The 27957-nt window shown below is 36.1% G+C and overlaps 1 protein-coding gene across 1 annotated transcript in view; it reads left to right on the forward strand.

The window, feature by feature from the left end:
- REEP1 (receptor accessory protein 1) overlaps nt 1-27957 on the forward strand; it is a 53326-nt gene that overhangs the window by 2504 nt on the left and 22865 nt on the right. The window contains 5 exon segments of the mRNA XM_026717346.2: nt 14301-14373; nt 15515-15591; nt 21315-21435; nt 22819-22932; nt 25951-26001. Coding sequence (XP_026573131.2) covers nt 14301-14373; nt 15515-15591; nt 21315-21435; nt 22819-22932; nt 25951-26001 — 436 coding nt within the window.

The raw sequence follows: 27957 nt of genomic DNA on the forward strand, positions 1-27957 counted from the left end.
CTTGACACTTTATAATGTTAGATGAACCCTGCTGTATTTTCTTTACATAAGAATTTTCAGTATCTCATCTGTACAAAAATTAGGAAGAATTTGGAGGTGATATCACTTTTATTGTTAGAATACATTATTACTTTATTGCTGCCATAATATACTTATATAAAAATACAAACTTCAACAATCAAATGTTATTGAAACATTCAATAGTCTTGGAAAGGAGTATATATAGTGCTTATGGATCAATTAACTTATTTTTTAATCTTATTTGTAATCTGCTTTTAATATTTTTACAAATTATCTAAAGGCAGTAAATGTACCTGACATATCCTCCTCCTCCTCCTATTTTTCCCACAGCAGCAATTCTGTAAGGTGGGTTGGGCTGAGAAAGAGTGACTAGGCCATAGTCACTCATAGTTACCCTGGCTTTCAGACAGAACTTGGATACAGTGTCTTCTGCTTTTTAGCCTGGGTGCCTTAACCACTAGATCAAACTGACTATTTAGAAAATATTTTTATTTAGATAATATTCTCTATTTAGCTAATATTTTCACATTTAAAAGATATTCTCTCTCTTTTTTAAAAATGCTCTGCTCTTGATATGCATGTGTTTCAGCCATGCATTTTAGTGTCACAGTTACCTGCAGCAGCATTCAGTGATAGATGGGAGGTTAAAATAGTGGGAAGAAAAATAAGTGAATTGAAGCTTCCTTTTGCATTCAAAATCTAGTGGAAATATTTTTCTCTCTACCAATAGCTCTAAAATTGGGGTGGGGGATGGAAATGGGGTATTATTTGTTTTGAAATAGTTGCCTTCACAACATCAGAATTGGGAAGGCTCATTTCAAATATACTATCTGATTGAAACATTTAAATGTGTAGTGCACCTCCTGTTTCTCAAACCTGTGCTACAGCAACGGGTGGAAAAATAAAGATACTATGTCAGTCTTGACAGTTCTTTCTTTATATTATATTTGGAAAAGAAGACAATAACTTCATTAATATATCAAAGATGCTTTTTCTACAAAAGGCAACTGGGCTGTTTTTTCCTTAAGGAAGAAAAGGAAAACATTTCACTTATCATTCAAGAAGTTTCATTACTTCCATTCCCCCATCACCAGAACTGATGAAACTTCTTGGATGAGAAGAAAAACATTTTCTTTTCTTTCTCAAGGAAAAAACAGTCCAATTGCCTTTTGTAGAAAAAAGCAACGTTGAGACAACTATGACCTGGATGACTAAGAATGTCCAGAGACATTTAGCTTCAGTAAAAGTGCCCCACCTTTGTATACAGAAAGTCCCAGATTCTATTCTTAATGATTCTAAATAGATATGGATGAGGATTGTATTCTGCAGTAAGATTTGCTGCATTTTTCCCAACTTTGAGATACCATAAGCAATATGGTAAATAAAGAAAGTGAAAATCCCCTATGGTATTAGGAAAATTGAAAGAAAGCAGTTCAAACAAATAGATGTACTTTAAGACAAGAAAAATATGAAATTTTATCAATTTGATATAGTTAAAATTAATAAGTCCTTATTTTTATGCAAAGAGGAGCAATATTGGCATATGTGCTTATCTTTTTAAAATGTAATTTTTATTAAGAATTTTAATTACAATAATTATAATATGAACTAAACTTAGAGAAATGGATGGAGAGAATAAAAAGTAGAGGAAAAAAAGAAAAGAAAAAACTTTCTTAGTTATTAGATAAAATTTGTGTGACATCTGTAATTCCTTCATCAACTTATTTTAATACAGTCTATCCATAGAAATAAATACTTATTAACAGTGTTGTTGGAATCTTCTGGCTCCATTCCTCAAAGATTTCCTCTATAATATTTCTAATTTTTGTATGTCTTATTATTAATTAACATCAGACTTGTATTTCTTTTATTATGCTTATAATTTTTATTCCCCTCTAGCGTCCAGTTTCTAAAATCATCACTTGTCTTTTGTTATGAATTGCAATTGCCATTATAACCAAAATAAGCCTGTTTCAAAGGAGAAGTTGTTTAATGTTTTGGAGCTCACTCCAAAATCTTAAGTTTTGTGAGTTGACACTTATGGTAAAAATTAATATTCCAAACTTACTTGGACCCTTATGCATTTATAACATTTTAAAATTAAAACTTATGTAATAATGTATACTATAAAACATACTTAATAAATACCTTTTGCTGTTTATTACAATTTTTTAAGCTCTTAAACTTGTAGTTACTTTTTCTTTTGTTCAGTTGAAGACTGAATTCACACAATAAAGAATTTTCCAGCTTGTCATTTCCAAGGTTTCTAATAGCTGTAGAAATAGTTAATAGACAATTTCTGAAAGCGGTTAGAATGTGAGGTTTGTGAATTTAGTGTTCTTTAAAAGTCTGCCATTGTTACAAGTAAGATGGCTGATTCCATCATCTCCTTGTGCTCAAACTTGCAGAAATGAGGGCAGATATATCTCTTTTTAAGGATGCTGGTAGTAAGACTTAAATTAAATGCTCTTACCAATTGTATTAATTGTTGAAACTGCTTAGTTCAATAAGGATTCTACTTCTTGTAAATAAATGAATAGATTAATTCTTTATGGCATTTTATCCTCTTTGCATGTAGCACAGTACTAATTAAGTGAAGTATGTCGAAGAATTGCATAGCCAGTGTCCAAATGAAGTCAGAGATGCTGATATGTATTTGTAGTTTTATGTAAATAAATATATTTTTAGAACTATATATACAGCAAACTAAATAGTCAGGCAAACAGGAGCATCATCAGGTAAATCAACACAGCAGGAATAGCAGAGTGGGGATGGGTGTGGCCAGCACTGAAGGTGGCGGGGCCAACGATGTCCAGCTACAGCTTGCATAGCATGTGAATTGATTAGCTTTCCAAGAAGCAGGCAGAGGGGAGGAGAGAGGCAGGTGATCCAGACACGTGCAAGGGCAAGGCAAGAATTGGTGGGCTGGAGCTGGCAGGCAGCTATGGAAGTCTCATCTTTGTGTAGCAGCACTGATAACAGATGGTGGCAGAGGTGTGGGAGAGGAGACAGGTGATCTCGATGCTCTGCATGGGCTACAGGCAAGCTGAGATACCCGAAGATGAGCCTCCCGTGGCCAGCCACCCAGTCTGTCCCACCATTTCTCAGCTTGCCTGGGCCTCTGCAGATCATCCAGATTGCGTGCCTGCCCCCTCCCCCATGCCTCAGCCTATGTCTGGTGCCATCATATGAAGACTAGTCTCCCGTAGCATCCTGCTCACTTGGGCCCACTGACTCTCGGCTTTTCTCTGGCCCAGGCAACGTGTTCAGATTGCTTGCCTCCACCCCATCTCTGCCACCGTCTGCTACTTGGGCAGGTAATCAATTCACTTGTGCTGCACTTCTCTGACATTACAATATTTTATGCCAACATGCTTGCTTTTTTTTTTTTTAACTTTCTCCCTGTTGCCATCTGTGTACATGCTGCACTGTCTTCAAAATTTGTTATAGCTCCTTTCACTTCAATATCCAAATTCTTTAACATTTGTATATTTTCTTCTTTTGATTTAGAATATACCCTCCTTTTTGTAGTTTCTTTATTTCCTAAATAGTTCTTTATTTCTACTCCTAAAGAGACTCTTTACATTTCTTCTGCTCTGCCATAGACAAATTCAATATTTCTTGGTAATTTCAAGGCCCATAAAAAATGTTATATACTTTTATCCCATCAACTGTGAATCTTTCTGGAAGAACACGTTTACTCTTTCAGAACTCTTTGGAATACACTCTTCCTATTTTACTGGGATCTCACCTTCTAAACATTTCTCTGAGCTCTACTCAGACCCTGAGCTAATCCCAGATTTTTGTTCAATATGCCTGCATGAATGTTCATTCCTGGAGACCTCTTACTAACAGGCATTAAAATTTCAGTATTGGCCTGTACCTTTCCCCAATTCTCATGTTCTGAAAAAATTGTAAAATGTGAAATAATAATATTTTTGTGTCTATCTGTAAATCTATATACCTTTGATCCTGACTGATAACCTATAGATTCTAATTTCCTTGCCTTTGACTGTTTTTTTCTTTCTAATTGCTTTGGGAATGTGCACCCATGCACTGCTGTCAAAGATTCTTAAACATGCCAAGATGGTTGTTTTTTATATAGCATGTAATATGGAGTTTGATTAATTGCTGAACTCCAAAGGTCTATTGCCCAAATATTTGGCAGTTAAAATAGCCTCACTCCAATACAGCTTACTCATTCCTGTGTCTGCTAGTAACACATCTTTCATATTTTGTAATACACAATTTCTGCATTCATCAACTCCATTCTCTGTTGGAGTGTAGGGATTTGTTTTTTATGGTTTATGCCTTTCTTTTTCAGCCACTGCTGAAATATGTTAGACGAACTCTGTTTCTTTGTCAGTTTATGGTTGACATACACTTTGATTATTCCTCCTCTGCAAACATTATCCACTGCTTAAATTGTTTAAACACTTCTGTTACTTTTTTTAATAAATAACAAAAATCATACCTTGAGTAATCATCAACAATTATCAAAGCAAATTTGGCCCTTCCCATTGATGGTGATAGAGGGCCAATTAAATCAACATGCACAAATTGAAAAATTATTTCAGATTTTCTTTCACTTCTTTTGCTGACAGGATATACGTTCAATTTGGCCTTTTTGCAGATAGCACAATCCAGATGATAAAGGCGGGAAACAAGGAAACACCAGCTTTCCACTCACAGCAACCAATCACAGGTTAGATTGCCTCATGCAGTGGCCAGCTGTCTTCAATTAGTCATAACTATTTCTTATACATTGTCCCTTCACTGCTACAGCTATTAAATACCACCCCTGCATTTTATAGCTGGACAGCATTTAAGCCCAGTTGTTTCACAAGATCATTCATTGTGGCATTTTATCCTCTTTGCATGTAGCACAGTACTGATTCTTAGATGAAGCCTGGTCTTAATCCTTGCTTGAAAACTCCCCAGATGCATTTAATAGGCTATTGTCCTAGAGTCTTTCTCAATCTGCTTTATAATAATAATTTTTATTTATTAAGAAGTCCAGGAAGACTCTTAAGAAGCTCTACCCAGGGAGAATAAGAGCATCTGTTCCTTTACTATATTAAATAGAATTCCTCCAAATAAGTTAGGTTCACTTGCTTAGGCCAGCCAAACATTGACAACCTCACCATTTTCATTCAAAACGTGGCTCTAAAACAAGGCATTGTTTTTGGGGGGTGACTATCATGTCAGTGATGATATCAGTGTTTTGAGAAAGGCACAAATTAGATCATAATAGAAAAAAGGCTATAGCTTTTGTATAAGAGAAGGTCAATTAATAGAAATGATTCAAGTGTGGTTACATCTCCTAAATACTCAACCGGTTTAGAAAAGTGAATAGGTGAGAAATTGCTTCAGTTCATATTATTGTAAATTAAATGCTCAGAACAGAAGTTACCTCAAGACAAGGCAGAAGAGAAGAGATTATCTTCACCCATTGGTTGGGCTGGCAGTTCAGTTATCCTTTAACACAGATGCTGAAAAAAAATAAATAGCGTATTCTCCTATATCTGAGGACTTCAGGCTGACTGAGAAACTAAGGCGTATCCTCAATGCTGTATACAGTTTGGCCTTGTTCATGGATGCCATATCTTCCCTATCAGTCTGCCTTTGCTCACTGTATAAACTTGAGAGCATATGCCTAGTAGCCAAAAGTTGGCCATGAGTTGGAATACTTCAATATCTGCAATGTTCCAATCTTTCTTTGAAATACCCTTGAAAGGGGACACCTGTGCCAATAAAGAACCAGAATCTGGAGGAATATTAGGGTTTTTCTAAGACACTGCACTCACTTCCCCACCCTTCCAGATTCTTTTATATGTTAGTTTTTATTTTCACCATACTACTGTTTGCCATTGAAATAGGAAAAAATAATAGTATAATCTTACTTTTTAAAGTTTATTTTTTCTCTTTTGAAGTGATTAAACAGTATATCTGACATTTTCTACAGTATATCTGACTTTTATTGCAGCAAGAGTTTAAAAATAGAATGTGTATGTTAAAATGTCTGAACTTAATTATGATTTCATCTCAACATTCCATGCTAACTGCTTCTAATACACTACTAGGAGGATAAATGTGAGTCCAGCATGAACCATGTCATATTAATGATAATTATTCCGAATTTTTCATTAGGATGCATGGATTAATATAATTCTAGTGTATACCATTTATTCAATTCTTGCAAACATTCTGCATTTTAAAAAGCAAAAAGGAAAGTCTGCACATATTGTTATTTTATTTTAACAGTAGGTTTCTCAAGTATTTAACTTATCTTTGTATAGTCTTTAAACATATTGGTTGTTTTTGTACACAGTGCTCAGGATGTGGGTCATAAAATGTCAAAAAAATATTTATCAGCTCAATTTTAATTAGGTTGAATTTTAGTAAGAGTAATTCAACTCTGTTGAAGAAACAGGCTAAATGTTAAGATGAGTCCCAAGTTCTCAAATGTACCAAGAAGGCAGGGTTATTTAAGGTCTCTTCACCAGCTATCGCCTCCCAATGGCCAATCCTTTCACATGTTCTCCATTTTCCTACAAGTGAGGTCTGATAACTGGCATCTTCTTGACCTTGACTTAATTGGGTCAGGTCTGCTTAAATTAGAAACAGACTTCTGTTTGAACTCTTTTGGTCTGTGCTGCCAGGAAGGTTGCTTTTAACATGTTCAGATCACAGCACTTTATGGTGCCAATGGAAAGGCAATTTCTTGAATAATTTGTAGCATTACCATAACCTACAGAATATCATGTACAGGTTCTGATTTGAGATTTGGGTGGGATGCCCATTTGTGGTAGAATAAAGTAAAAATTAACCCTAGATTTAAGAATCATTGTTAGGCAATCAATTGGGCATGTATGGTGAAAATAGAAGATTGACTGAAAAAATGCCACTTTGGCTATCACCTCATGAAGCACTACACAGAATAGAGATCCTATTAGAAGACAAATGAATGACATATCAAGACTTATTGACATTTGAAAAAGAAGGACTTAAGATAAGGACAAGGGAACAATTATTAGGTGAAGGTTTTGTTTGTGACTGGTTTAATTATTATAGAATTGTTAAAAGAGACTTGATTTAAAAAAAATGTTTTCACAGGAATTAAAACTGAATTGGATATCAGTTCATGCTCTGGAAATGACCAATTGATTGCTAAAGTATATAAAATATTATTCAAGATGAACCTGGAAGATGAATATGTAAAAGACTGCTGGGTAAAATGGGCAAAAAAATTTGGGTATAACGCTAGATAAATGGAAGAATGTAGGGACTAATGGACTAAAATTTACTTTGAATTGTAGTTTGAAAGAATTGTTTTTATAAAATGGTGTATCATTGGTATTTGACTCAAATATTAATAGATTAGCAAAAATGTACAGAGGGAGTTCTAATAAGCGTGATGGTAATATAATCAAAATCCAGGTACATTTTATTGTATGTGGTAGTCTTGCAAGTAAATGAAAACATTCTGGATAAACATTATAATGATGATGCAGAAAATATTTAAGATGTTGGGAGAATTCAATTATTACATAGAGACCTCATTTGAAATATTTGTTTATATAATATACTAGCTTGATACCCATGCTTTGCTATGAAACTATGTGGTCGGGCTTAGTTTTTTGGGAGGAAAATGGGGGGGGGGATTCTGCCTCTGCCTATCAGTATCTAATAAGACTAATATAAACCCTTCTAAAGTTATATATACTATAGTAGCATCATTTTGTTATTGGCTGCATCATAAAAATGATTGTTTATAGTTTGACCTGTTCATAGTTTTCAAGGTAGTGTCAATAATTTGAAAATGGATAAGAAAAGACGAAAAAGCACATGAGAAGCAAAATGCCATTTCAATGCAAATTAACTGGTATCTCAAAGCAAATTCTGTGCACGTTGTTCTTTTTTAAATGTATATATTTATTATGTTTTATCAATAGGAATAAAATACAAAGAGAAACAAAACAGAAAAAACAATAGTAAGAACAAAAAAGAAAGAAAAAATGTGTACATAAAAGGGAAAAAATGACCCAAAGATCCAACGTTAAATATATACAACTTTTAAAAAATCTACTCTGACTGGATGCTGAAAAAAAAGGCTGATAAATTCTCCTCCCTTACATATTGGGTCTGTAAATAGTTATAAAGTTTCTCATCCTTATTGAATAACAAGAATCTATACATATTGTAGAAAGTTAGCACCCATACCTCTCCTAGAAAATTGAAATATCCTAAGAAATATTAAAAAGGCAGAATATTTCCCCTAAAAAGAGTAAAAACTCAGAAGCAGAAACTCAGCTCAGAAGTAGAAGCTCATCACTACCTTTGTTAATGGGTGGGCCATTAAGGCCTGGGCCAGAATACTTTACATAACAAAGACCTCCAGGTAAAGCTATAGCAATTGCTCAGTGCATCATCATCCAGCAAGGCTTAACCAAACCTGGAACTCAGGACAGCCTACAGAGTTGCCCCTGCATGGCCTCATGGGATTCTGGCACTTCAGCAAAAGGAATCTCAGCTAGAAAAATATTAGGACCTAGAACAAAGACTCCAGCATATGTGCATCGAGAACTACCAGAAATACAGGCAGGATTTCAAAGAGGCAGAGGAACTAGGGATCAAATTGCCAACATATGCTGGATCATAGAGAAAGCTAGGGAGTTCCAGAAAAACATCTACTTCTGCTTCATTGACTATGCTAAAGCTTTTGATTGTGTGTATCACAACAAATTGTGGCAAGTTCTTAAAGAGATGGGCATACCAGACCATCTTATTTGTTTCTTGAGAAACCTATATGCGGGTCAAGCAGGGATGGGGTCTGACTGGTATAACTACCATTTTTGATGCATCTGGCCCTCTCAATTCTTGGCAAATGGATGGGGAAGAAATGGAGGTAGTGAAAGATTTTATTTTCCTGGGCTTCAAGATCACCGCAGATGGGGACTGCAGCCAAGAAATTAAAAGACGCTTGTTCTTGGGGAGGAAAGCTATGGTAAATCTAGACAGCATATTAAAAAGCAGAGACATCACCCTGTCAACAAAAGTGCATATAGTCAAGGCTATAATTTTCCCAGTTGCAATGTATGGCTGTGAAATTTGGACCATAAGGAAGGCTGACCGCCAAAGAATTGAGGCCTTTGAACTATAGTGCTGGAGAAGACTCCTGCGAGCTCCTTGGACTGCAAGGCGATCAAACTGGTCAGTCCTAGAGGAGATCAACCCTGACTGCTCTTTAGAAGGTAAGATATTGAAGATGAAACTCAAATACTTTAGCCACCTAATGAGAAGGAAGGACTCATTGGAGAAGAGCCTAATGCTGGGAACGATTGAGGGCAAAAAAAAGAATGGGATGACAGAGGATGGGATGACAGAGAATGAGGTGGCTGGATGGAGTCACTGAAGCAATCGGTGTGAACTTAAATGGATTCCAGAAGATGGTAGAGGACAGGAAGGCCTGCAGGAACATTGTCCATGGGGTCGCGATGGGTCAGACATAACTTTGCAACTAACAAAGAACGAAGGATTCAACAAGCTAGGAAGATGGTTTTGATTTATCAGCAGCAAGGAACATTATGCATGTGCAGGAAAAAGGCTGTTTTTAGTTTCCATTTAGAACCATAAAAGTGATTGAATTGGATAAGAATGTGATAAGGTATTTTTGCTTGGTGACACTTTGCATCCAGAATGTAAGCTGTATTTATAATAATATAAATAATACAAAGAAATAGAAAACACACAATAATATGGTAATAATAATGGAAAATATAGTTGGATAACATAAATTGAAGTGTTAAAACTCTAGCAGTATTTTCAATTTTTTAATAAAAAAACTTCTAATCATGGTTGTCCATAATGATTCTGCTGTGTTGTCCTTAACCTTTTTTCCCCAATAAGAGATTCTTAGTAATACCATTAATTTATGATTTTGCATTTCTCAGGTATGCAAATACTCACAGAAGCACAAAATAATTAACTTTAACTCTAACTTGCAGTAATAAGACAACTTAAACTCAGATGGTTTGGGGTAAACGTTATGTAAGGTAAAATTTCAAATGAATAAATTTATATTTTAATTACTGTAGCTGTGTAGGCCTAAATTAAAAACATGAACCTCCTATTATGGCACAGTCTTTGGAGTTTCCAACTATCTAGCGTAAGCCATCTTTCCTGCTTTTGTCAGCATTATAATAGCCTTGCTTTCTTTTTATTAAGCTTCAGTGAAAAATCATGTTGGTGTGCGTGTTTCAGAGGAGTGAAATAAGTTATATTTATGTGCATATAAATTACAAACCATTAGATTACTGTATATCATTAAGGTGTTCTATTCCTCAATAAGAAAGAAAGGAGAACCTGAACAAAATTATTCTTATTATTTATATTGTATGGTTAGTTCAAATAGATGTAGGTTTCCTGCCATTTGTCTTGGTCTGATCTGTCCATGGTCCTGAATTATTTTTCTGTGGTTACCTTTGTTTTCTGGTCCCAAATTCCCATTTGGACTGCTCGTGTATTCTGTTTCTGTATATGATCTGCTCTTTTCCCTCATATGGGTCAGAATTTTTCATTCAGGTTATCTTTGCATGTCTTTGACTGAACCTGGAAGATCTTCAAGCACTGACTATGCTGGCTGATTATGATAGGTGGTTTCACTTAGTTACGTATGGAATGCTTTAGATTGGGAAAATTAAGCTAAACTACTTACTGTATTTTGGGGAGTATAAGACGCTCCAAAATATAAGGCATGCCTAGCTTTTGGGGAGGAAAACAAGGCGGGGGAAAATCTGCCTCTGCCTCTGAGCAATTTGTCTCCTTGAAGCAAACAGCAAACAGCCTGGTCAGTTTCAGCACAGCCTGATTAGCACAAGCAATTGATTGTCAGTAGGATCGGCCTCCCGATGATCAGTTGTTTCAGGCTGCAGGGATTGGCATAGCCTATTGCTGCCTCTGTGTGCCCCATTTCCCACCCATTACGGGCAGCGGATATCCCTGCTGCTTGTGCTGAAGCTGACCAGGCTGTTTGTGAAAGGAGGCAATTGCTGAAAGGAGACAGAGGCCAAAGGATGTGGGCCGGAGGGTGGGCAGGGCTTTGGCAGCATTCACTGTATAAGATGCACAGACATTTCTACCCACTTTTAGGGGTGAAAAAAGTGTGTCTAATACTCCGAAAAATATGGTACTTGATTTTCTTTTTTTCAGTCCCTCCAAGGGGCTCAGATTTATAATTAAATAAACTTCATTCTCTTCTGTGGGATCCTATAGAAGTTTATCTGGTTTTATATTTTTTGATGGTACAAAATATAGTTGGGGCATTTCTCCCATGCAATAATCATCTATATATGTAAGAGGCACTGGAGGTCTGGCACATGCATTGAAAATATTATTCCTGCTTCTCCAGTGTGAAACATCCAAGGCATTGTCATATGTAACAATATGCTGCCAATATGTCATATGTAACAATACAGCCAATATGCTGATGATACACAGCTGTATATCTCAGCTCATGGTGGGTTAAGTGATGCTGTGACTTCCCTCTCATAGGCCTGGAGGCCATTAGGGGCTGAATAGGGAGCAATGGGTTGAAACTGAACTCTGGCAAGACCAAGTGGCTCTGGGTTTGGGGTTCTTTGGCCCATGGAGAATTGACACCTTTCATGTTGGATGAGGTGGTACTGCCCCAAATAGACCCTGTGCATAATCTGGAGGTTCTCATGAACTCGAGAATCTTTCTCAAAGAGCAGGTGGTAGTCATGGCCAGGAGGACAGTTGTGCAACTGCAGGTTGTGCCCCAGTTATGCCCCTTCCTGGATCTTCCTGGTCACTTGTACCTTTGTCTCCTCCCATCTTGACTATTGCAACATACTACATGGGGTTGCCCCTGAAAAGCATCCAGGAGCTTCAGTTGGTGCAAAATGCAGTGGCCTGCATGCTTTTGTACAGACCTCAATGTGCATATGTTTCACCTCTCCTGTGGGAACTCCTGTGGGAGCAAATTGTGTGCTAATTTGCTTCTGGGTATAATTCAAGGTGCTGGTTGTCACCTTCAAAGCCCTTCATGGTTTGGCACCAGGTTAACTGAGGGACCATCACATCTACCCTACCCACTAGTGGGGGAAGGCAAGGAATGTTGTGGACCCCATCCCCTAGAGAGATAGAACTGGTGGGACCCTGGTGACTGCAGCCAAAGCCTCCTTAGCTAGTTGGCTGTAGTTCTGCTTCACTGAAAATAGGGTCCTTGAAAAAAAAATGCTGTCAGGGCCTCCCATGGTGGTGGTTCAGAACTGCTCCAACCCCAAATGGTGATGCGTCGCTCATCAGTACCAGTGGCAGGCTCTTGCTGTATTGAACAAGAATGCTGCTAGAGGAGATCAGGTTTTTTACTCCTTTGAATACAGCAGCTTCCTTCTGGCCCCATGACCAGGCCGCCGTTTTGTCCAAGGGTCAGTGCAGTGGCTCTGTGATGGATTCCTTGTGCCACAAGAATATACTACAGAAGTTGATGAGTCCCAAGAGCATTTGGAGCTCTGTCTTGTTCCTCGGGGTCGGTGCTTCCTGGATTGCTTTGATTTTTTCTTTTGTGGGATGCAATCCCGATGCATTTATGAGATATCTTAGGAACTCGAGCTGGGTGACTGCTACCTAGCACTTCTCCTTCTTTATTTTAAGCCCAACATCTTGAAATCTTTGGAGTACTGTTCGCAGTCAGTCTAGCAGCTCAGTTTTATTTGTGGCAGACACCAAAATGTCAACAAATTATGGGACAATGCCTGAAATGCCTTGTAAAAGGCGCTCCCTTAGACTTTGAAACAGTCCCGGTGCCACACTTATCCCAAACTGCACTCAGCAGCATCGGAAAGCCCCGATGGATTACAATCGTCTGGGCTTCGTTATCCATGGGCAGTTGCTGGTAGGCTTGGGCAAAGTATAGTTTGGCGAAGACCTTACCCTCACCCAGAGAATGCACTAAATGCTGCACCACCAGTACTGGATATGTGTTTTGCTATAAGGCTTTATTGAACATGCACTTATAGTCCACGCATATCTTAACTGAGCCATCTGGCTTGACCAGGGTGACTATTGGTGTGTCCCATCTGGTATGGTTGTTGGGCTCCAATATGCCTTGCTGAATGAGCTTATCCAGCTGTTCATCCACCTTTGGCCTCAGTGCAAAAGACACTCTTCTTGGTTTAAGCCTGATCAGAGCCACTTGGGGATCAAGGTTAAAAGACATGGGAGTGCCCTTATACTTTCCCAGCTCTCCATCAGACACCTCTGAAAAGTCTGCAATTAAGTCAGTAATGGTTGATTCACTTATGGAGTTCATGCCTGTGATTTGTAGCCCCAGGGAAGCAAACCAGTCCAAGCCCAAGAGGTTTGGCCATAAACCTTCTACCCTTAAATGTATTTCCAGAAATACTGGGAGCAATGAAACAGGCCTATTTTTTTGGCCTGCAAAGGCTGCGGAAGCTTTCCTCAAGCCTCTGGGAGGCTGAAAAAGGCTTCAAGTGGGCCAAAAATCAGCCGAGAGGCACAGTGCAGGTAAGGGGATGCAGGGGGTGGATTGCACGCACATGCTCAGGGGGCATTGCCTTCTGGGTGCTGGCACGCAAGCATGTAAGCGCGTGCACAATTTTTGGCACAGGAGCCCAAAAATGTTAGCCACCACTGATCTATATGTAACTCATAGACTGGGTACAACATCAGGTTTCAAATCATAAAAGGATTGAGGCCCTTAATTTATCTTTTCAATAGTGAGAAGTAATTTTGGTTGTCCAACCACATCTGTTGTTCTTTTATTGTTATTGCTAAGTTGGGTAGCTATATTTTTATTGTTTTTCATATATTTCTTTTCCTATTTTTCTATTTTGTGTTTTTTTGTAAATTTTTGATAAATATTAAAAAATAAAATTTAAATTGTAAAAATAAATTTTATAAAAAATGAGAGAAAAAAGAAGATGCACTGGTGATTCAGGCAGATGGGAGGCATGATCTTGTTGTAAATCTGTAATTTAACTGGGAAGGCAGATTTTAAATTGTTATTTAAATTTATATTTTTCTGTGTGAGCAACTGAGAAATTTCATTCAGAAAGAAACTTTAAACAAATAACGAAGAAATCACTCATTAGATCCCAATAAAATCAAGAGAACAAGATTTTTATTTTTTTTACCATAAATGCTATTGATTTTATAGAAGCAAATGTAATCATCATACTCTGGCTCCAGCCTATAGTATTTCCTGTTGACCTTTTTTCTCATTTTTCTTTCAGGCTAATATTTGGCACTCTTTATCCTGCCTATTACTCTTACAAAGCTGTAAAATCAAAGGATATTAAAGAATATGTAAGTAGCATTTCTGGGAGTATTCTGTATCCATTTTAACAATTGTTAAAATGCCTTCTTTAGAAGGAAGAACAAACCTACATGCTTCAGATATGATTGTTTTTCTGTATACTTACAGTATGCCACATCATTACTATGTTCCCCCCGCATTTTAATTGGTAATTTCATTTTTTAGCTAATGTCCAGATGATTTAACCTTATCTTCCACTTTAACCACAAAACCAGGAGAAATAAGATTGGTATGATATTGGATGATATTTTCTACTTCTAAAGTAAACATTCTAGCTAATTAAAATTATGTATTGTTTACTGATTAAAGACACAATGTTGGGCTATTGAAGCACACGTAGCAGATACTATACCGGGAGCATAGAACGGGCTCCCATTGTGTATGAAATTGTACAGATCTCCATCCATAATTATAGTGATTACTATTTTGTAGCCTTATCCCATTTAGTTTACTACAATGCTTTTGTAATCTAGTTTTGGGTTAGTAAAAATACTTTTAATATTAGTAATATTATTTATCAACCATGTACTTCCCATTTATACTTAACTGAATAGCAAAGTGTGTGTTTCTGTAAGAGAACATTATTGTAATGTTTTTGCAAACATAGTGCAAAATATTTTTGCAACATTCATAACTGTTTATATCCTTATTCAGTCTGAGTCATTTTTAAATTATTCTATTTTTCATCATGAAGCCATAGAAACAGCCTAAAGTAACTTGGGATTTACCAAAACTGATAACACCTGTAGGTTTTTTTTTTAATGAAATAAGAAGATAGCTTGTAATGAAAAATGTAATATTAAATAGTGCTATAAAGTAGATTCAGAGTAACTTTTATAATTGCTTTTATGCCATTTCAGAATTACTTCTGCTACATGATCCTTAAATAAGCCATTTGTTTCCTGAATATAAAATTTCCAAATCATTTTATCTTCCACAGAAATGTTGGTTGAAAAATTAATAAATAAATATATGTGGTTCTGCGTTTTGTTAAGTACGAATCTGTTATTTGAAGTAATATTATCTCACCATGCCTATTAGTAAGCTTGTCCTTAATACTAGGAAGGAAGGAAATAGCACCTGTATAATTCGGAAGTATCAGATAAATTTTTAATTATGCTTTCTTTTCAGGTGAAATGGATGATGTACTGGATCATATTTGCACTCTTCACAACAGCAGAGACATTCACAGACATTTTTCTTTGCTGGTTGGTATCCTTTGAAAGGCGTTCTTCAGAAAAAAAAGTAGAACAGAAAATGCAGCACACACACACACACAGGCATGCACTATAGACAGTATTAGGCACCCAGTGATATGAAGGGGGTGGGATATCTGTCCTGGAAGCCTGGCATTTTCTTTCAGGAATGCCAGGTGTGAATGTTGGTGTTATTGACTGTTGTTCTCTAGAATCCCACTTTAAAGGGGAATATTGTAAACTTAATAATCATTAGCATCCTTGAAAAGCTTGTGGTGTATAGAACTACCACTACAGTTTGTGAATCAAAGTTCATTTGTTAGGAAAAATTACAAGTCTTAGGAGGATGTACGCTATGAAGATGCAGTCCTGGCATGTATATGGCGAAGATATCAGTAAAATCTTTTGAGGTTGGACAACAATGATATTTGTGTTACAATAGCAAACAAAGAAAGAAGAAGTGTCTCAAGGATGAAAGCATATACAACAGTAAAAAGCATATGAGATAGTAAAAAATCCTTTCACAATTTAAAAGGGCAGGAATGTGAGAGAGGTTGAGAAGGACCTGAGGAAAGAAGAAGGTAGATGTGGCCTCTTTGTTCAAATTAAGAATGTGTGGGTTTGAGAAATGGCTGAAACCTGAATTTTCCTGCTGAAAAACAACATAAACGTATATCTTTGAATACAGATATATTAAAACATAACTAAAGCACAGAGAATGTTTCTAAATTCCCAGGAATTTAGAAATTCCTGTTCATTTCCAATATTAAAATTGGACCTGAGAAAGTCCTGAATAGATGCATAGAAGAAGATACAGGAAGAATACGAAGATTAGAATAGGGTTGTAGGAAGAAAGATAAGGGCGGGGGTCTTAGAGAAAAAAGCAGAAGAAATTTTCAGTCATGAATATTTTTAGTATTTTTTTGATTTGTCAATCACAAGATACAAGTATAAGAATAAATATAGTTTTGGACTTCCGGTTTGAGCTTCTTTGGTGACAGACTGAAATCTCATCTCTCCGAGGCTTCGATCCGTGCTCGCTGCTGGAGCGCTCCGAGCCAGCTGGTTTTGGGGCTAAGCCACCCCGTAGAGGTGGTGAAGAGAGGGGAGACTGCCTGCAGGGTGGAGGAGAGCCGCATCTCTCCTCCCCAGCTGGCCATTACTCCCTTTCCCGAAGGCGGTTGTAGCGGTGATCAGAAATGGCCACCACAAAGAAGAACTCGACCAGAAAAGAATGTGCAGGAGGAAGATAAGAAGAGAAAATTTTGGTTGACTGGGTCAAACAGCAAAAGCAACAAATAAGGTACCCTGGAATTTAAACTTAACAACATTGTTCCTAAAGAAGATTTTGAAGCTGCGAAGGAGAGAGAGAAGGGAAAGGATTAGGTTTTTTTTTTTCTTCCTTTCCTTATACTGACAGCTAAGAGACTTAAGCAAGAAACTGAAAAAAAAAATCCACTTTGACATTGATAGGCATCTAAGCTGAAAATAAAAGTCAAAGGGATAAATAAAGATTTCTAGACATTTAAAAGTTTTTAAAAGCTGGAAAGGAGAAAAAAAAAAGAATAGAAGGGCAGGGTCTGGAAAAATGGAGGAGACTGCCTGGAATTAAGGAATGGAACTGTAATTAAAAGGAACTTACAGTGAAATTTTAACAAGATTCCTCAAAGATATATTTTAATGGAAACTTGGTAACAAAATAATAGAACCCCAGGAAAAGAAAATGGAAAAAAGAAGCAGGTAGAAACAGCCTTGGATTATTTGGATTACTTGGTGATTTTTGGTTTTTGCATCTAGATGACTAAAATTAACTGGGTGGTTGTTTAAAAGTTTTTAAAATGGTATCACTCTTAGAAGAGCTGAAAACGGAACTTAAAAAATGGAAAGAAGACACAAAAGAAGGGAGAAGATCCTTTGGCTCCATGTTTCAATTCTTAGAAATGGAGATCTGGAACTATGAGAAGCAACAAGAAACTCTTGCAGAACAAGAAGATTGGGACAAAGAAGAAGCCATCTTTAATGATCAAGTAATTTTAAGTGGGGGGGGGGAGAAAAGGGGGGAGAGTGAAAGGTTTAAGACTAGAAAAAACAACCAAAAAGAAGAACAATTTGAAAGATAAGTATAATATTAGAAGGCAACAGAAGAAGGGATTACAGATGAGAGTTAGAAGTAGAGAGACGAGGGGGTAAAAAGGGGAGGGAGAAGAAGAGGGGGAAGAAGGCAAGGAAAAGAAGTTGTAAAAGACAGAAACAAGAGATGGAGAAACAGGGAAAATATATAAGGATTGTAACCATAAGTTTGTTTAGAGATAATGGGTGAAAATTTAACTGTAAAAGGGATTCTGCAAAAGGTACATAAGATAGCTTTGTTATATAACAAATAGAAATAACTTTAGAAAATATGATGATGGATAAAATATTTATTGTAATGCAGTGGGATGTTTGTTAATAAATAAATGAATTAAAATGATTGAGAGAATTAAAAGGGAACATTTTTAATTATTAATAATGATTTATAAAAATATGTGAGAAATATGGGGGGAGAGAATTAACTATGGAAAGTTTATAAGTGTTCCCAAGGAAGTATGATATTCAATTGAAAAGAAATGTTAAAGATGTTAAGATTTTGATGCATATTAATGATAGAATTGAATTGGAATGGAATGTGCTTTATTTACATACATACATACATACATACATACATACATATATATATATATAATTTTTTCTTTTTAAGAATATAGTGTCTATTTTAAGAATGTACCAAGCAGAATTTGATTGGAAGTTATGTATTATATTGAATGCTATAATCTTAAAGCTATACATTGAAGCTTAAATAAGAGCTTGAATTGATAAAATTAAAAGATATAAAGTGTCATACTCTAATTGGTAACTACAGGGAAAAATTTGTTTAATAAGAAAAGATACTGTGAAATTGAAACAGGACAGACAAAAATATAAATATAATGATTTGAATTAAGATAATCAAAACAAAGTTGAGAAAATTAGAAGAGGGGAAAAACTATGTAGAAAATATAAAATGGTAATAAGATATGGAATAGAATATAAAAATGAGCATGAAATTGAGTTTTGTGTCTGTATGAAGAAGTGATAACCTGGGACCATGCTATTTTCAAAAAAGATGTTTTATTTGTATTTTGTTTTTGTGAAAACCCAAATTTTTTTTTCAAAAAAAAGAATAAATATAGTTTTGAATGCATGAGATAAATACTTATAAGAAAAATAAAAAAACAATAGGACAGGGATGGTAGGCATCATTGGTGCACTTATGCATGCCCCCTACAGGCCTCTTAGAAAGGGGGTGAAGTCAATAGTAGACAGTTTAATGTTGAAGATTTTGGGGTTTGGGGAAGAAACCACAGAGTCAGGTAGAGTATTCCAGACATTGACCACTCTGTTGCTGAAGTCGTATTTTCTGCAGTCAAGTTTGGCGCGGTTAACCTTGAGTTTGTATTTATTGTGTACTCTTGTGTTGTTATGGTTGAAGCTGAAGTATTCATTGACAGGTAATTCATTGCAATGTATGATTTTATATACCATACTTAGATCAGACCGAAGATGGCGTAATTCAAAGTTTTCTAGGTCTAGAATTTCAAATCTGGTGGCATAAGGTATTCTACAATGAGTAGAGGAGTGGAGAACTCTTCTTGTGAAATAAATATTATGATTGAAGCTGAAGTATTCATTTGCAGGTAGGATATTGCAATGTCTGATTTTATATACTATACGTAGATCGGACCAGAGGCAGCGTAGTTCTAGGTTTTCTAGGCCAAGAGTTTCAAGTCTGGTGGCATAAGGTATTCTGCAATGAGTAGAGAAGCGGAGAACTCTTCTTGTGAAATATTTCTGGACTTTTTCAATTGTGTTAATATCAGATACATGATATGGGTTCTAGACTGACGAGCTGTATTCAAGTATAGGTCTAGCAAATATTTTGTATTCTCTAGTTAGTAGTGTGATATTACCAGAGAAGAAGCTGCATAGGATCATTAGATTAACAACCCTTAATGCCTTTTTGGCTATGTAGTTACAGTAGTTACACTTAGATTATTTAAGATGAGTACTCCAAGGTTCTTGACAAAGCTTGGATCCTCTATTTACTTGTATTTTATTTTCTGATTTTTTCTGCCAATATGTAAGACAGAGCATTTATTTGTTGAAATTTGAAGTTGCCATTTGATTGACCATTCTGATATATAGTCAAGGTCTTTTTGGAGGGTAGTACTATTGTCTGTGGTGTTGAATAGCTTTATATCATCAGCGAAGAGAACGCAGTTGCTCTTAATATGATCACAGAGGTCATTTATATAGAGTATCAAGAGAGTTGGTCCTAAAACACTGCCTTGGGGGACACCACTGTTGACAGGTACAGAATTTGATAGGACGCTCCCAATTTTGACCATTTGTTGTCTGTTTGACAGGAATGCCTCTATCCAGTTATGTAGGTGTCCAGAGATACCATAAGATTTTAGTTTTAGTAGGCGTTCATCGTGTACCATTGAATCAAAGGCTTTACAGAAGTCTATGTTGATTGTGTCTATTGCTTTGCCCTGATTGAGTTGTGTAGCCCATGTTTTTGCAGTATAAGAGTTGCAGATTACAGGATAGTTTTTTTCTGAAACCAAATTGTTTATTAGAGAGTAGGTTGTTTGTCTGTAAGTGGAGGATAACAGATTGGTTAATAATTGATTCCATGACTTTATAGGTGATGCAGCATAAGGAGATTGGTCTGTAATTTTCAACTAGGCTGGGGTCTCCCTTTTTGAAGATGGGGATGACCATGGCTTGTGACCATAGTTTTGGCAATGAGCTGGTCCTGAAAGATTTTTCAAGATTATGCTTAGAGGTTCAGCTGTGGCAGTGGATAGTTTTTTTAAGCAGTAGGCACATATTCTGTCCGGTCCAATAGATAGGGATAGTTTTAGATTGCACAGTGCTTTTTTAACAATGTCTTCTGTAAAATCAATATGTATTAGATCATTGGAGTTGTCTGTGGTTCGACTAGGAAGTACTGGGCTTTTTACAAATACATTGCTGTTTACAAATACTGAGCCAAGGAATATGTTAAAGAGGTTTGCTTTGATGATGTCATCATTGCAGTCTTTGCCATTAGGTCCTTTCAGGGCCTAATGTATCTTGCATGTCATTTTTGTCATCTGCATATTTAAGCCACTCAAGGATTCAGCTCATTGTAATCTTTCACAATTGCCTTTATTTAACTGAACATCAGGATATATGAGATAGTATGTTCACTTCTGTTCTCTTAGAACTTTTTTTTCCTGTAAGAAATGTGGAACTAATATTGCAACCATCTTGAAACAAGCTGGATGAATATTTGTGCACTGAATATTTGTGCAAGTTGTCAAGGGATAAATAGGATGGAAACAACTATTGACAGGAAATTGTTCTACTATACTTAGGAATGAATGAGCAGTGAGACTTCACATGGCATTCTCAAATAGAAGAGAGGCTAGATACTTGTTCATTTTATTGGTGCAGGGATTGGACTTGGATTTATGAGTGGGACTCCTGACTTTGTTATTCATGAAGATGCACTTAAAGACATTAGCAAAAGCCAAATGCAAAGGTGAAATGTTTTTAGATGCCAACATCAATGCACACATTCGAACATTTATAAATTTACTTTCTTGGTAAATTCTCAAGGAACTTGATTTGAAAAGAGCACCAAAATATATTCTTTTCCTTTTCTGTAGGTTCCCATTTTATTATGAACTCAAAATAGCCTTTGTAGCTTGGTTATTGTCTCCATACACAAAGGGCTCCAGTCTTCTATATAGGAAATTTGTACACCCAACTTTGTCTTCAAAAGAAAAGGTCAGTGACATTATTTCTCAAAAAGTAAGATAAGCTTATGAATAAGAATATCTTTAGGCTGTGAGACCACCATTAGTGACCCTCATCAAACTGAATTAGTTGTAGGATAGCACTACTGATTGTATAATATTACTTACACTTTTTGCATTCCTTTCAGGAAGAAGAATTTCATTTCAGTAGGTGTTACTCTTTTTTTCTTGATTGACTTGTTTTTACAGATAAGAACTAAAAAGAAATGCAGCTGCCCACTGTTATGACTGTTAAAGTAATAAATGATCTAAGCTATTGGCTCTATAGGGAAGAAAGTTACAAGTTTTTCAAAGGCAACTGGAGTAGTCAGTTAGAAATCTTGAAGAACAGCTCATATGAGAAATATATATTTTAATGCAAATTTTTCCAACCTAGTATTTTTCAGTTGTATTACGTTGAGCTACAGCTCCTTTAATTCCTATCCAGATGGGAAATATAAGAGTTAAAATCCAAAGCACTATGACACTAAAATAGGAAAGACTACCAAGAACTCATGTAACTCTTTATTATCCTTCATTCCTTTTAATTCAGCAATCTGCACATTGACAGAGCAATTATAATCTTCCCCATTTGTTACCAGCAAATAAAGGTTACAAAAGTTAGCAAGTTGATGGTAAATAAATTGCTGGTTTTATTTTGGTTTAGTCTTAGTGTATTGTGTGAATTCAGTTAATTAGATTTAGTTATCAGACAATGGTTAAACAAGTGGTGGCTTGCCATGATTTATATATCCACTCTTTTGGAAAGTAATTTATCTAGCAGCACTTTTATATCATGCTTGCCTCTAGGGTATAATTTGTGAATTATTCTTCCTCAGACTGAGTGTTAAGCAACCTCCTAAGTATCGGTATTTGAATCAGGTATTCTCTAAGGATCTAAAATAGCTTTGAATTTTTTTACTCATATTATCACTCTAATTAGGACCTATACTGTAAGTTTATGTCCCTATTTTTCTATTAAAAAGATAGGGAGAGCTGAATTATTCATTTTATATCTCCAAGATTGATATACAGCATTATATTAAGCAGTAAAGTATGGTTACTAAACTACAGCGGTTAGGTTTGTGTAATATATTAAGCCCACACCTAACAAATTATGACTTAGAGGTCATCCTGAAAATGAAGTTTCCCAAATTTGCATATTTCTTTTATTATAAAATTATGACAACCACTGTCATATAATTGTTATATCAATGAGGAAGGTGGATGATTACTTATAAATCATACTCTGTTTAAACCATTTTGATCTATATATAGGGCAGACATAAAAACATCTTCCCTTGATAAGTAAGAGAAAGAGAAGTTTATTTGAACTCTTTTGAGTTTGATTGTGGATTTTTTTTCTTTTTGACAGGAAATAGATGATTGCTTAGTCCAAGCAAAAGGTCGCAGCTATGATGCCCTGATGCATTTTGGGAAACGGGGGCTAAATGTTGCAGCCACAGCTGCTGTAATGGCAGCTTCCAAGGTAACCAGTAGGACAATTCAGGATACGAGAATTACTTTAATATTATCATTTTCTTTGGCTGTGAGAACAAACAATGGCTTGTGAGCAACACTTAGTATCAGAAGCTCTAAAGCCATTTGCCATTATTAGTGGAAGACCATAAATGTCTCAGTACACAAAGACACAAGTAGTACGTTCTTTGCAAGGTGATTAACAGCAAAATTTAGTGTTATATTTAGGAAAACTTATAGCTAGTTCCATAAATAACAAACTGTACCCACAAATGTAGTGGCTGAGGTATAAACCTAAGAGTTTTTAGAATAATTTCTTTTTCTTTTTCAGGAATTCGTATTTTAAAAAAACTTCACTTAACCTATTTCTTTTTTACTGAATCAAAATAAAGAAACACTGAATTGATTTTATACAAATATAAAAAACTGAACAGAACATTTTGTGCTGAAAATAAGATTGTTTGAAGAGGTAGGAATAATTGTATATACATTTACAATTTCCATATGATAATGGAGAATGATCTGATACAGATAGTCTTACAAGAACTATTGAACCACAATTTGGGTCACAAGTCATTGCAATTATTAAACTAGTTGCTCATGTGACCATCTTCATTCAACAACTGCAATCCTAACTTGCAGTTGTTAAACAATGACATGGGTGTACCTTGTGATGAGAGAGGCTCTGGGAGGCCGGTACCCTCCATGCCGCATGCAAAAACTCACTGCAGACCTCAGCCAGCTAGACCCACCAAAATGTGGAAACCTGCCGCAGGCCAGAAGGTCTTGCCTGGCTGTGCCTTCTGGTGCATGGAAATTTATTGTTGGCTGGGAGCCCTTGTTTAGCAATCCCACCAGCACATGGAATATCCATCCACCCCAGTTTTCTCAGAGGTTTTGGGCCTTTTCCCCACCACGCCACTTTCTTGGAAGGCTTGGGACTTATTCAGTTGTGCAGGTCCACTTCCCTTCTCTTTTCATGCGATGCGCATCTACTGCAGAAAGCTAGCCAACACCAGCCCTTGCAACATTGTGAACTTCTTTCTATCTCTGAAAACGTTGCATTGGCTAGATTTCTGTAGTCGCTGTACCTTGTATTGGCAAGGTGAACTTGTTAGCAGTTGCATAGAAAGGAAAGATAAGTGAAGCCAGACAGCTGGGTAGAGAGAAAAATTAGGCCTTGGGGAATGATGATGTGGGGGAAGGCTGATGTGCTGGTGGGCCCAGCAGGACAAGGCCTCCCAGCTTGTGGGGGGGGGGGAATTACAGTGCTCCTGTGTTCATAACAGTGGGCACACTGCCAAGTGCTCCAAATTTTGTCACATGACTGCAGGAGGACTGTGACAGTTGGAACTTCAGGAGTGGGTTGTATGTCCCTTTGTTTAGTGCTCTTGTAATTTTTGAACAATTCTGGTTTGATGCTTAGCCAGCCACATTATCGTTACATTTATTTGCCAGCTATCTCACCATGGGGCTACTCTAAGCAGCTTACAACAATAAAAATGAAGAAATGATAAGAATGTAAAGAAAACTCAAGTAAAATAATAGAACAATTAAATAAAAAATGAAAAAGAAAACAATCAGAATATACCAATATGCTAACCAAAAGAGGGGGTGGGTGGAGATCAGAGAGAAAGAGGTGGGAAGTGGAGTAAACCATCAGTCCAGCAGCCACCTCCAGCATGGAACCCATCCCGATCAGTAGAGCCGGGTCTTCAGGCTCTTGCAGATGGATAGGAGGATGGGAGCAGATCTTACCCTGGAAGGCAAGATGTTAAAAAAGGGTAAGTGCTGCAGCAGAGAAGGCTCTTCTTCTGGATCCCAATAGTCAGAGTTCTTTGACCACAGTAGGCCCATTCAGCTGGCATGAGTAGGATGGGCTTGGGCTAATGGAACAACAAGATGGTTCATCAGGTAGCCCGGACCTATGACATTAAAGGTTTTAAAGGTCATAACTAACACTTTGAACAGCACTAGGTAGTAGCCAGTGAAATTCGCAGAGCAGAGATAGAATATGGGACATCCGAGGGGTCTCAAAGACTGCTCTCAGGGCCATACTTTGTACCAGCTGAAGCTTCCAAATGGATTCAAGGGTAGCCCCATGTAGAATGAACTGCAGTAGTCCAGATAAGAGATGACAAGGGCTTGAGTGACTGAGCATGGGGAGTCGTGCTCCAGGAAATGTCACCACTGAAGCACAAACAGGAGCTGTGCTAAAATAGTCCTAGTCATGCTCAGACATGAATCCAGGAGAACCCCTAACGTGAAGTGGGTGTGAATAGGGCAATAAAATGCCTTCTGAACTAAGGATGAGAAAATCTTGGATCCTAAAGCTCCATGCGCCCAAAGCCACTCAGTCAGTTGTTGAACGAATGGTCATAAATCAAGGAAAAATCAAGAAATCAAGTACAGCGGTATTATTATTTTTATTTCAATTGATTTATTGCATTGATTTAATAACTTGTAACAATTAAATGATGATGAACCTGATAATTAAACATTGGACAAAAGGAATATATTTGCTAGACTATGTTTTCAAAGGCAGAAGAGGTTTAATTGCCTAATAAGTTAATTGTATAAATATATAAAGTTATAAAAAAAGTATTAATTGGAATTAGAGAATAAAAAAGATCGATATGAAATATAAAACTAAGTTATCCTTTAGAATGTTGTTTAAGCTCTTTTTGCTTTCTTATTGTTATGAAGATAAGTATTTCACATCTAAACGGTATACTGTTTAGTGTTTGAGTGCCCTTTAGAAGAAGTGGTGGAATCTGCAATACATTATTTCTCTTCATATAGAGAAATTAGCTCCTAATTATTCTACAAAAGAATCCTAGAATGGAGGTCAATACACAACAGGTACACATAGCAATCTGCAATGACAATAGCAAGACCTTGAATAAGTGGTGCAGTATATGGTGTATTCAGCTTTTCAGCAGCAAGGTTCACCTGTGACTTCATTCTTGTAGAACAATCAATGTTTGTTTTATATGTTGCCACAGTGGGATTTTTTTTTACCTGCTAGATCACCCAGCTTCTTCATTTTCTCATGCATTTGGATCTGAAAGACGGGCAGGTAACCTTGTGAAGGTTTCTATTAACTTTTAAACTAATCTACATATTATCAAGCAAGACCAGCATGATTGCCATATCTTTTTTTACTAAAACAAGCACTATCAGTAGTAAATTGTGGAACATAGATGTTGTCATGCATTTAGCTTAAAACTATGACTTTATCAGTAATAACAAAAATTGCAAGGATGCCATGTAATATAGGAGTTATGGCAGGATTATTTAGTCATACAGCGGCTACAGGATTTCACTTCCATAGCTATTAACACACAGGGCTTGTGCAGAGCTTCAGCTAAGATGCTCTGAAGCACATGCAGGTACAAATGCAGAATCTCTGCAATTTTTAAAGAGATTATATTTTCTTTCCCGGGAATCATTCCCTTTCTACAACTGCTGTGCACTCCCAAGAAAATTTACATCTGGTTTATGAAATTGTAAAAATTTATGCATTCATTCTAAAACATGTTTTTTGCCTTGTGCTACACAGCCCATTTAACTTAGTGACCAATTCCTACTGGAAAAAAAAACATGAAACAATATTTTAGCTACATCTCTAAAGACTCTTCTATGTAAAGACTGTGATCAAAAATTTACAAACGTAAGTCGATTTTTTATTTCTGATCTGGTTTTCACATTGCACTCAGCTATAATTTATTTAACCATGGTTTTCTGAAGAAATAATAACTGTTTAGATTTGAACAATGTATTAAACTAATGTGGGTGACCCTTTCATTGTTAAAGCCATAGTTCTTGAGAATTTCAAGCAGTGATATGATATGATGATATCACCCAAGGCAACAAACATATTTGCATTGTTCAACACAGTTGGGGGAGCGTTTTAATGTTTTGGGGAAGTGCTCAATGCAAAATATGTGCATTACGTATAGAAGAAGCTAAAAGCACTTATTTCTATATTAGTTCTAAAAGGGGGGGACGGAATCACATCACCAAAATTTACTTACTATTCAGCTCTAAACGTTGGTGATACAGTCTTGAAGAATTTCGAAGAGGTTTGTGGGACCATATCCATGCTGTGAATTTTCACTAACCTATAAACCATGTATTATGAATTCAAAGATCAAACAATAAAGCTTAATCCATGAATACAGTTAATCTTTTTTAGATTTTAGATTTTACATATTGTTGGTGTTTTATAAGTATCCTTCATATTACTATTTTGAACAAAAATATAAAAAATACAGCTTCTAAAATATGCTCACTTTAAAGAGGTTTTAAAAATCTTTTGATAGAGCCATCTTTTTATTGTCTAAAAAGGAAACATTAATGAAAAATTTATAAAAATGAACACAAAATACATCCAAAATGTATCAAGAAATATAAATATAGTAATGATCATATAAAAACTTTTTGAGATACTTCAAGTGTTTATTTAATGAAATACTTGTAGAAAAAGACTAAGTTGATTTCATGTGATACTTCTGGTTATATATACCAAAGAAAAATACATTTTCTTTAAAGTTATTTCTAACAGAATACTAACAGTTTGGTGTATGGTTTAAATACAAACATTTTTCATTTAAGTAATATTTTTCCAGTAATATTTAACAACTTAATGACAATCTTATGCATGTTGCTGAAAAGCAAGTCCAAGTGCATTCAACCATGATGAGACCCAGATAAACATAGGCTTCTAAGAGTTTCATGTAACATCTGGCATCATTTTGCATCTTATTAAAAATCACAGTGATGATAGCATTTACTAATTCCATCCATGTTTTTGTGCATTTGCATGTATTTTGTTCCATAGTTAATTGATACAGATTTGATAGTGAATAAGAAACACAGGCTGCAAAAGATACATCTTTGTTTCAAGATGTAAAAATAAACAAGAGCAAAGGATAATTTTGAGGTTGAAATATTTAGCAGGCCATGGTTATCCCTCTATTGGTAACCTATTGAGGGGCTGGAATGCATTATATCAGCAGTTGCCATGATGGGA

This window comes from Pseudonaja textilis, chromosome Z, assembly GCF_049901715.1.
Source record: "Pseudonaja textilis isolate UNSWEBS1 chromosome Z, rPseTex1.2, whole genome shotgun sequence".
Taxonomy (NCBI): domain Eukaryota; kingdom Metazoa; phylum Chordata; class Lepidosauria; order Squamata; family Elapidae; genus Pseudonaja; species Pseudonaja textilis.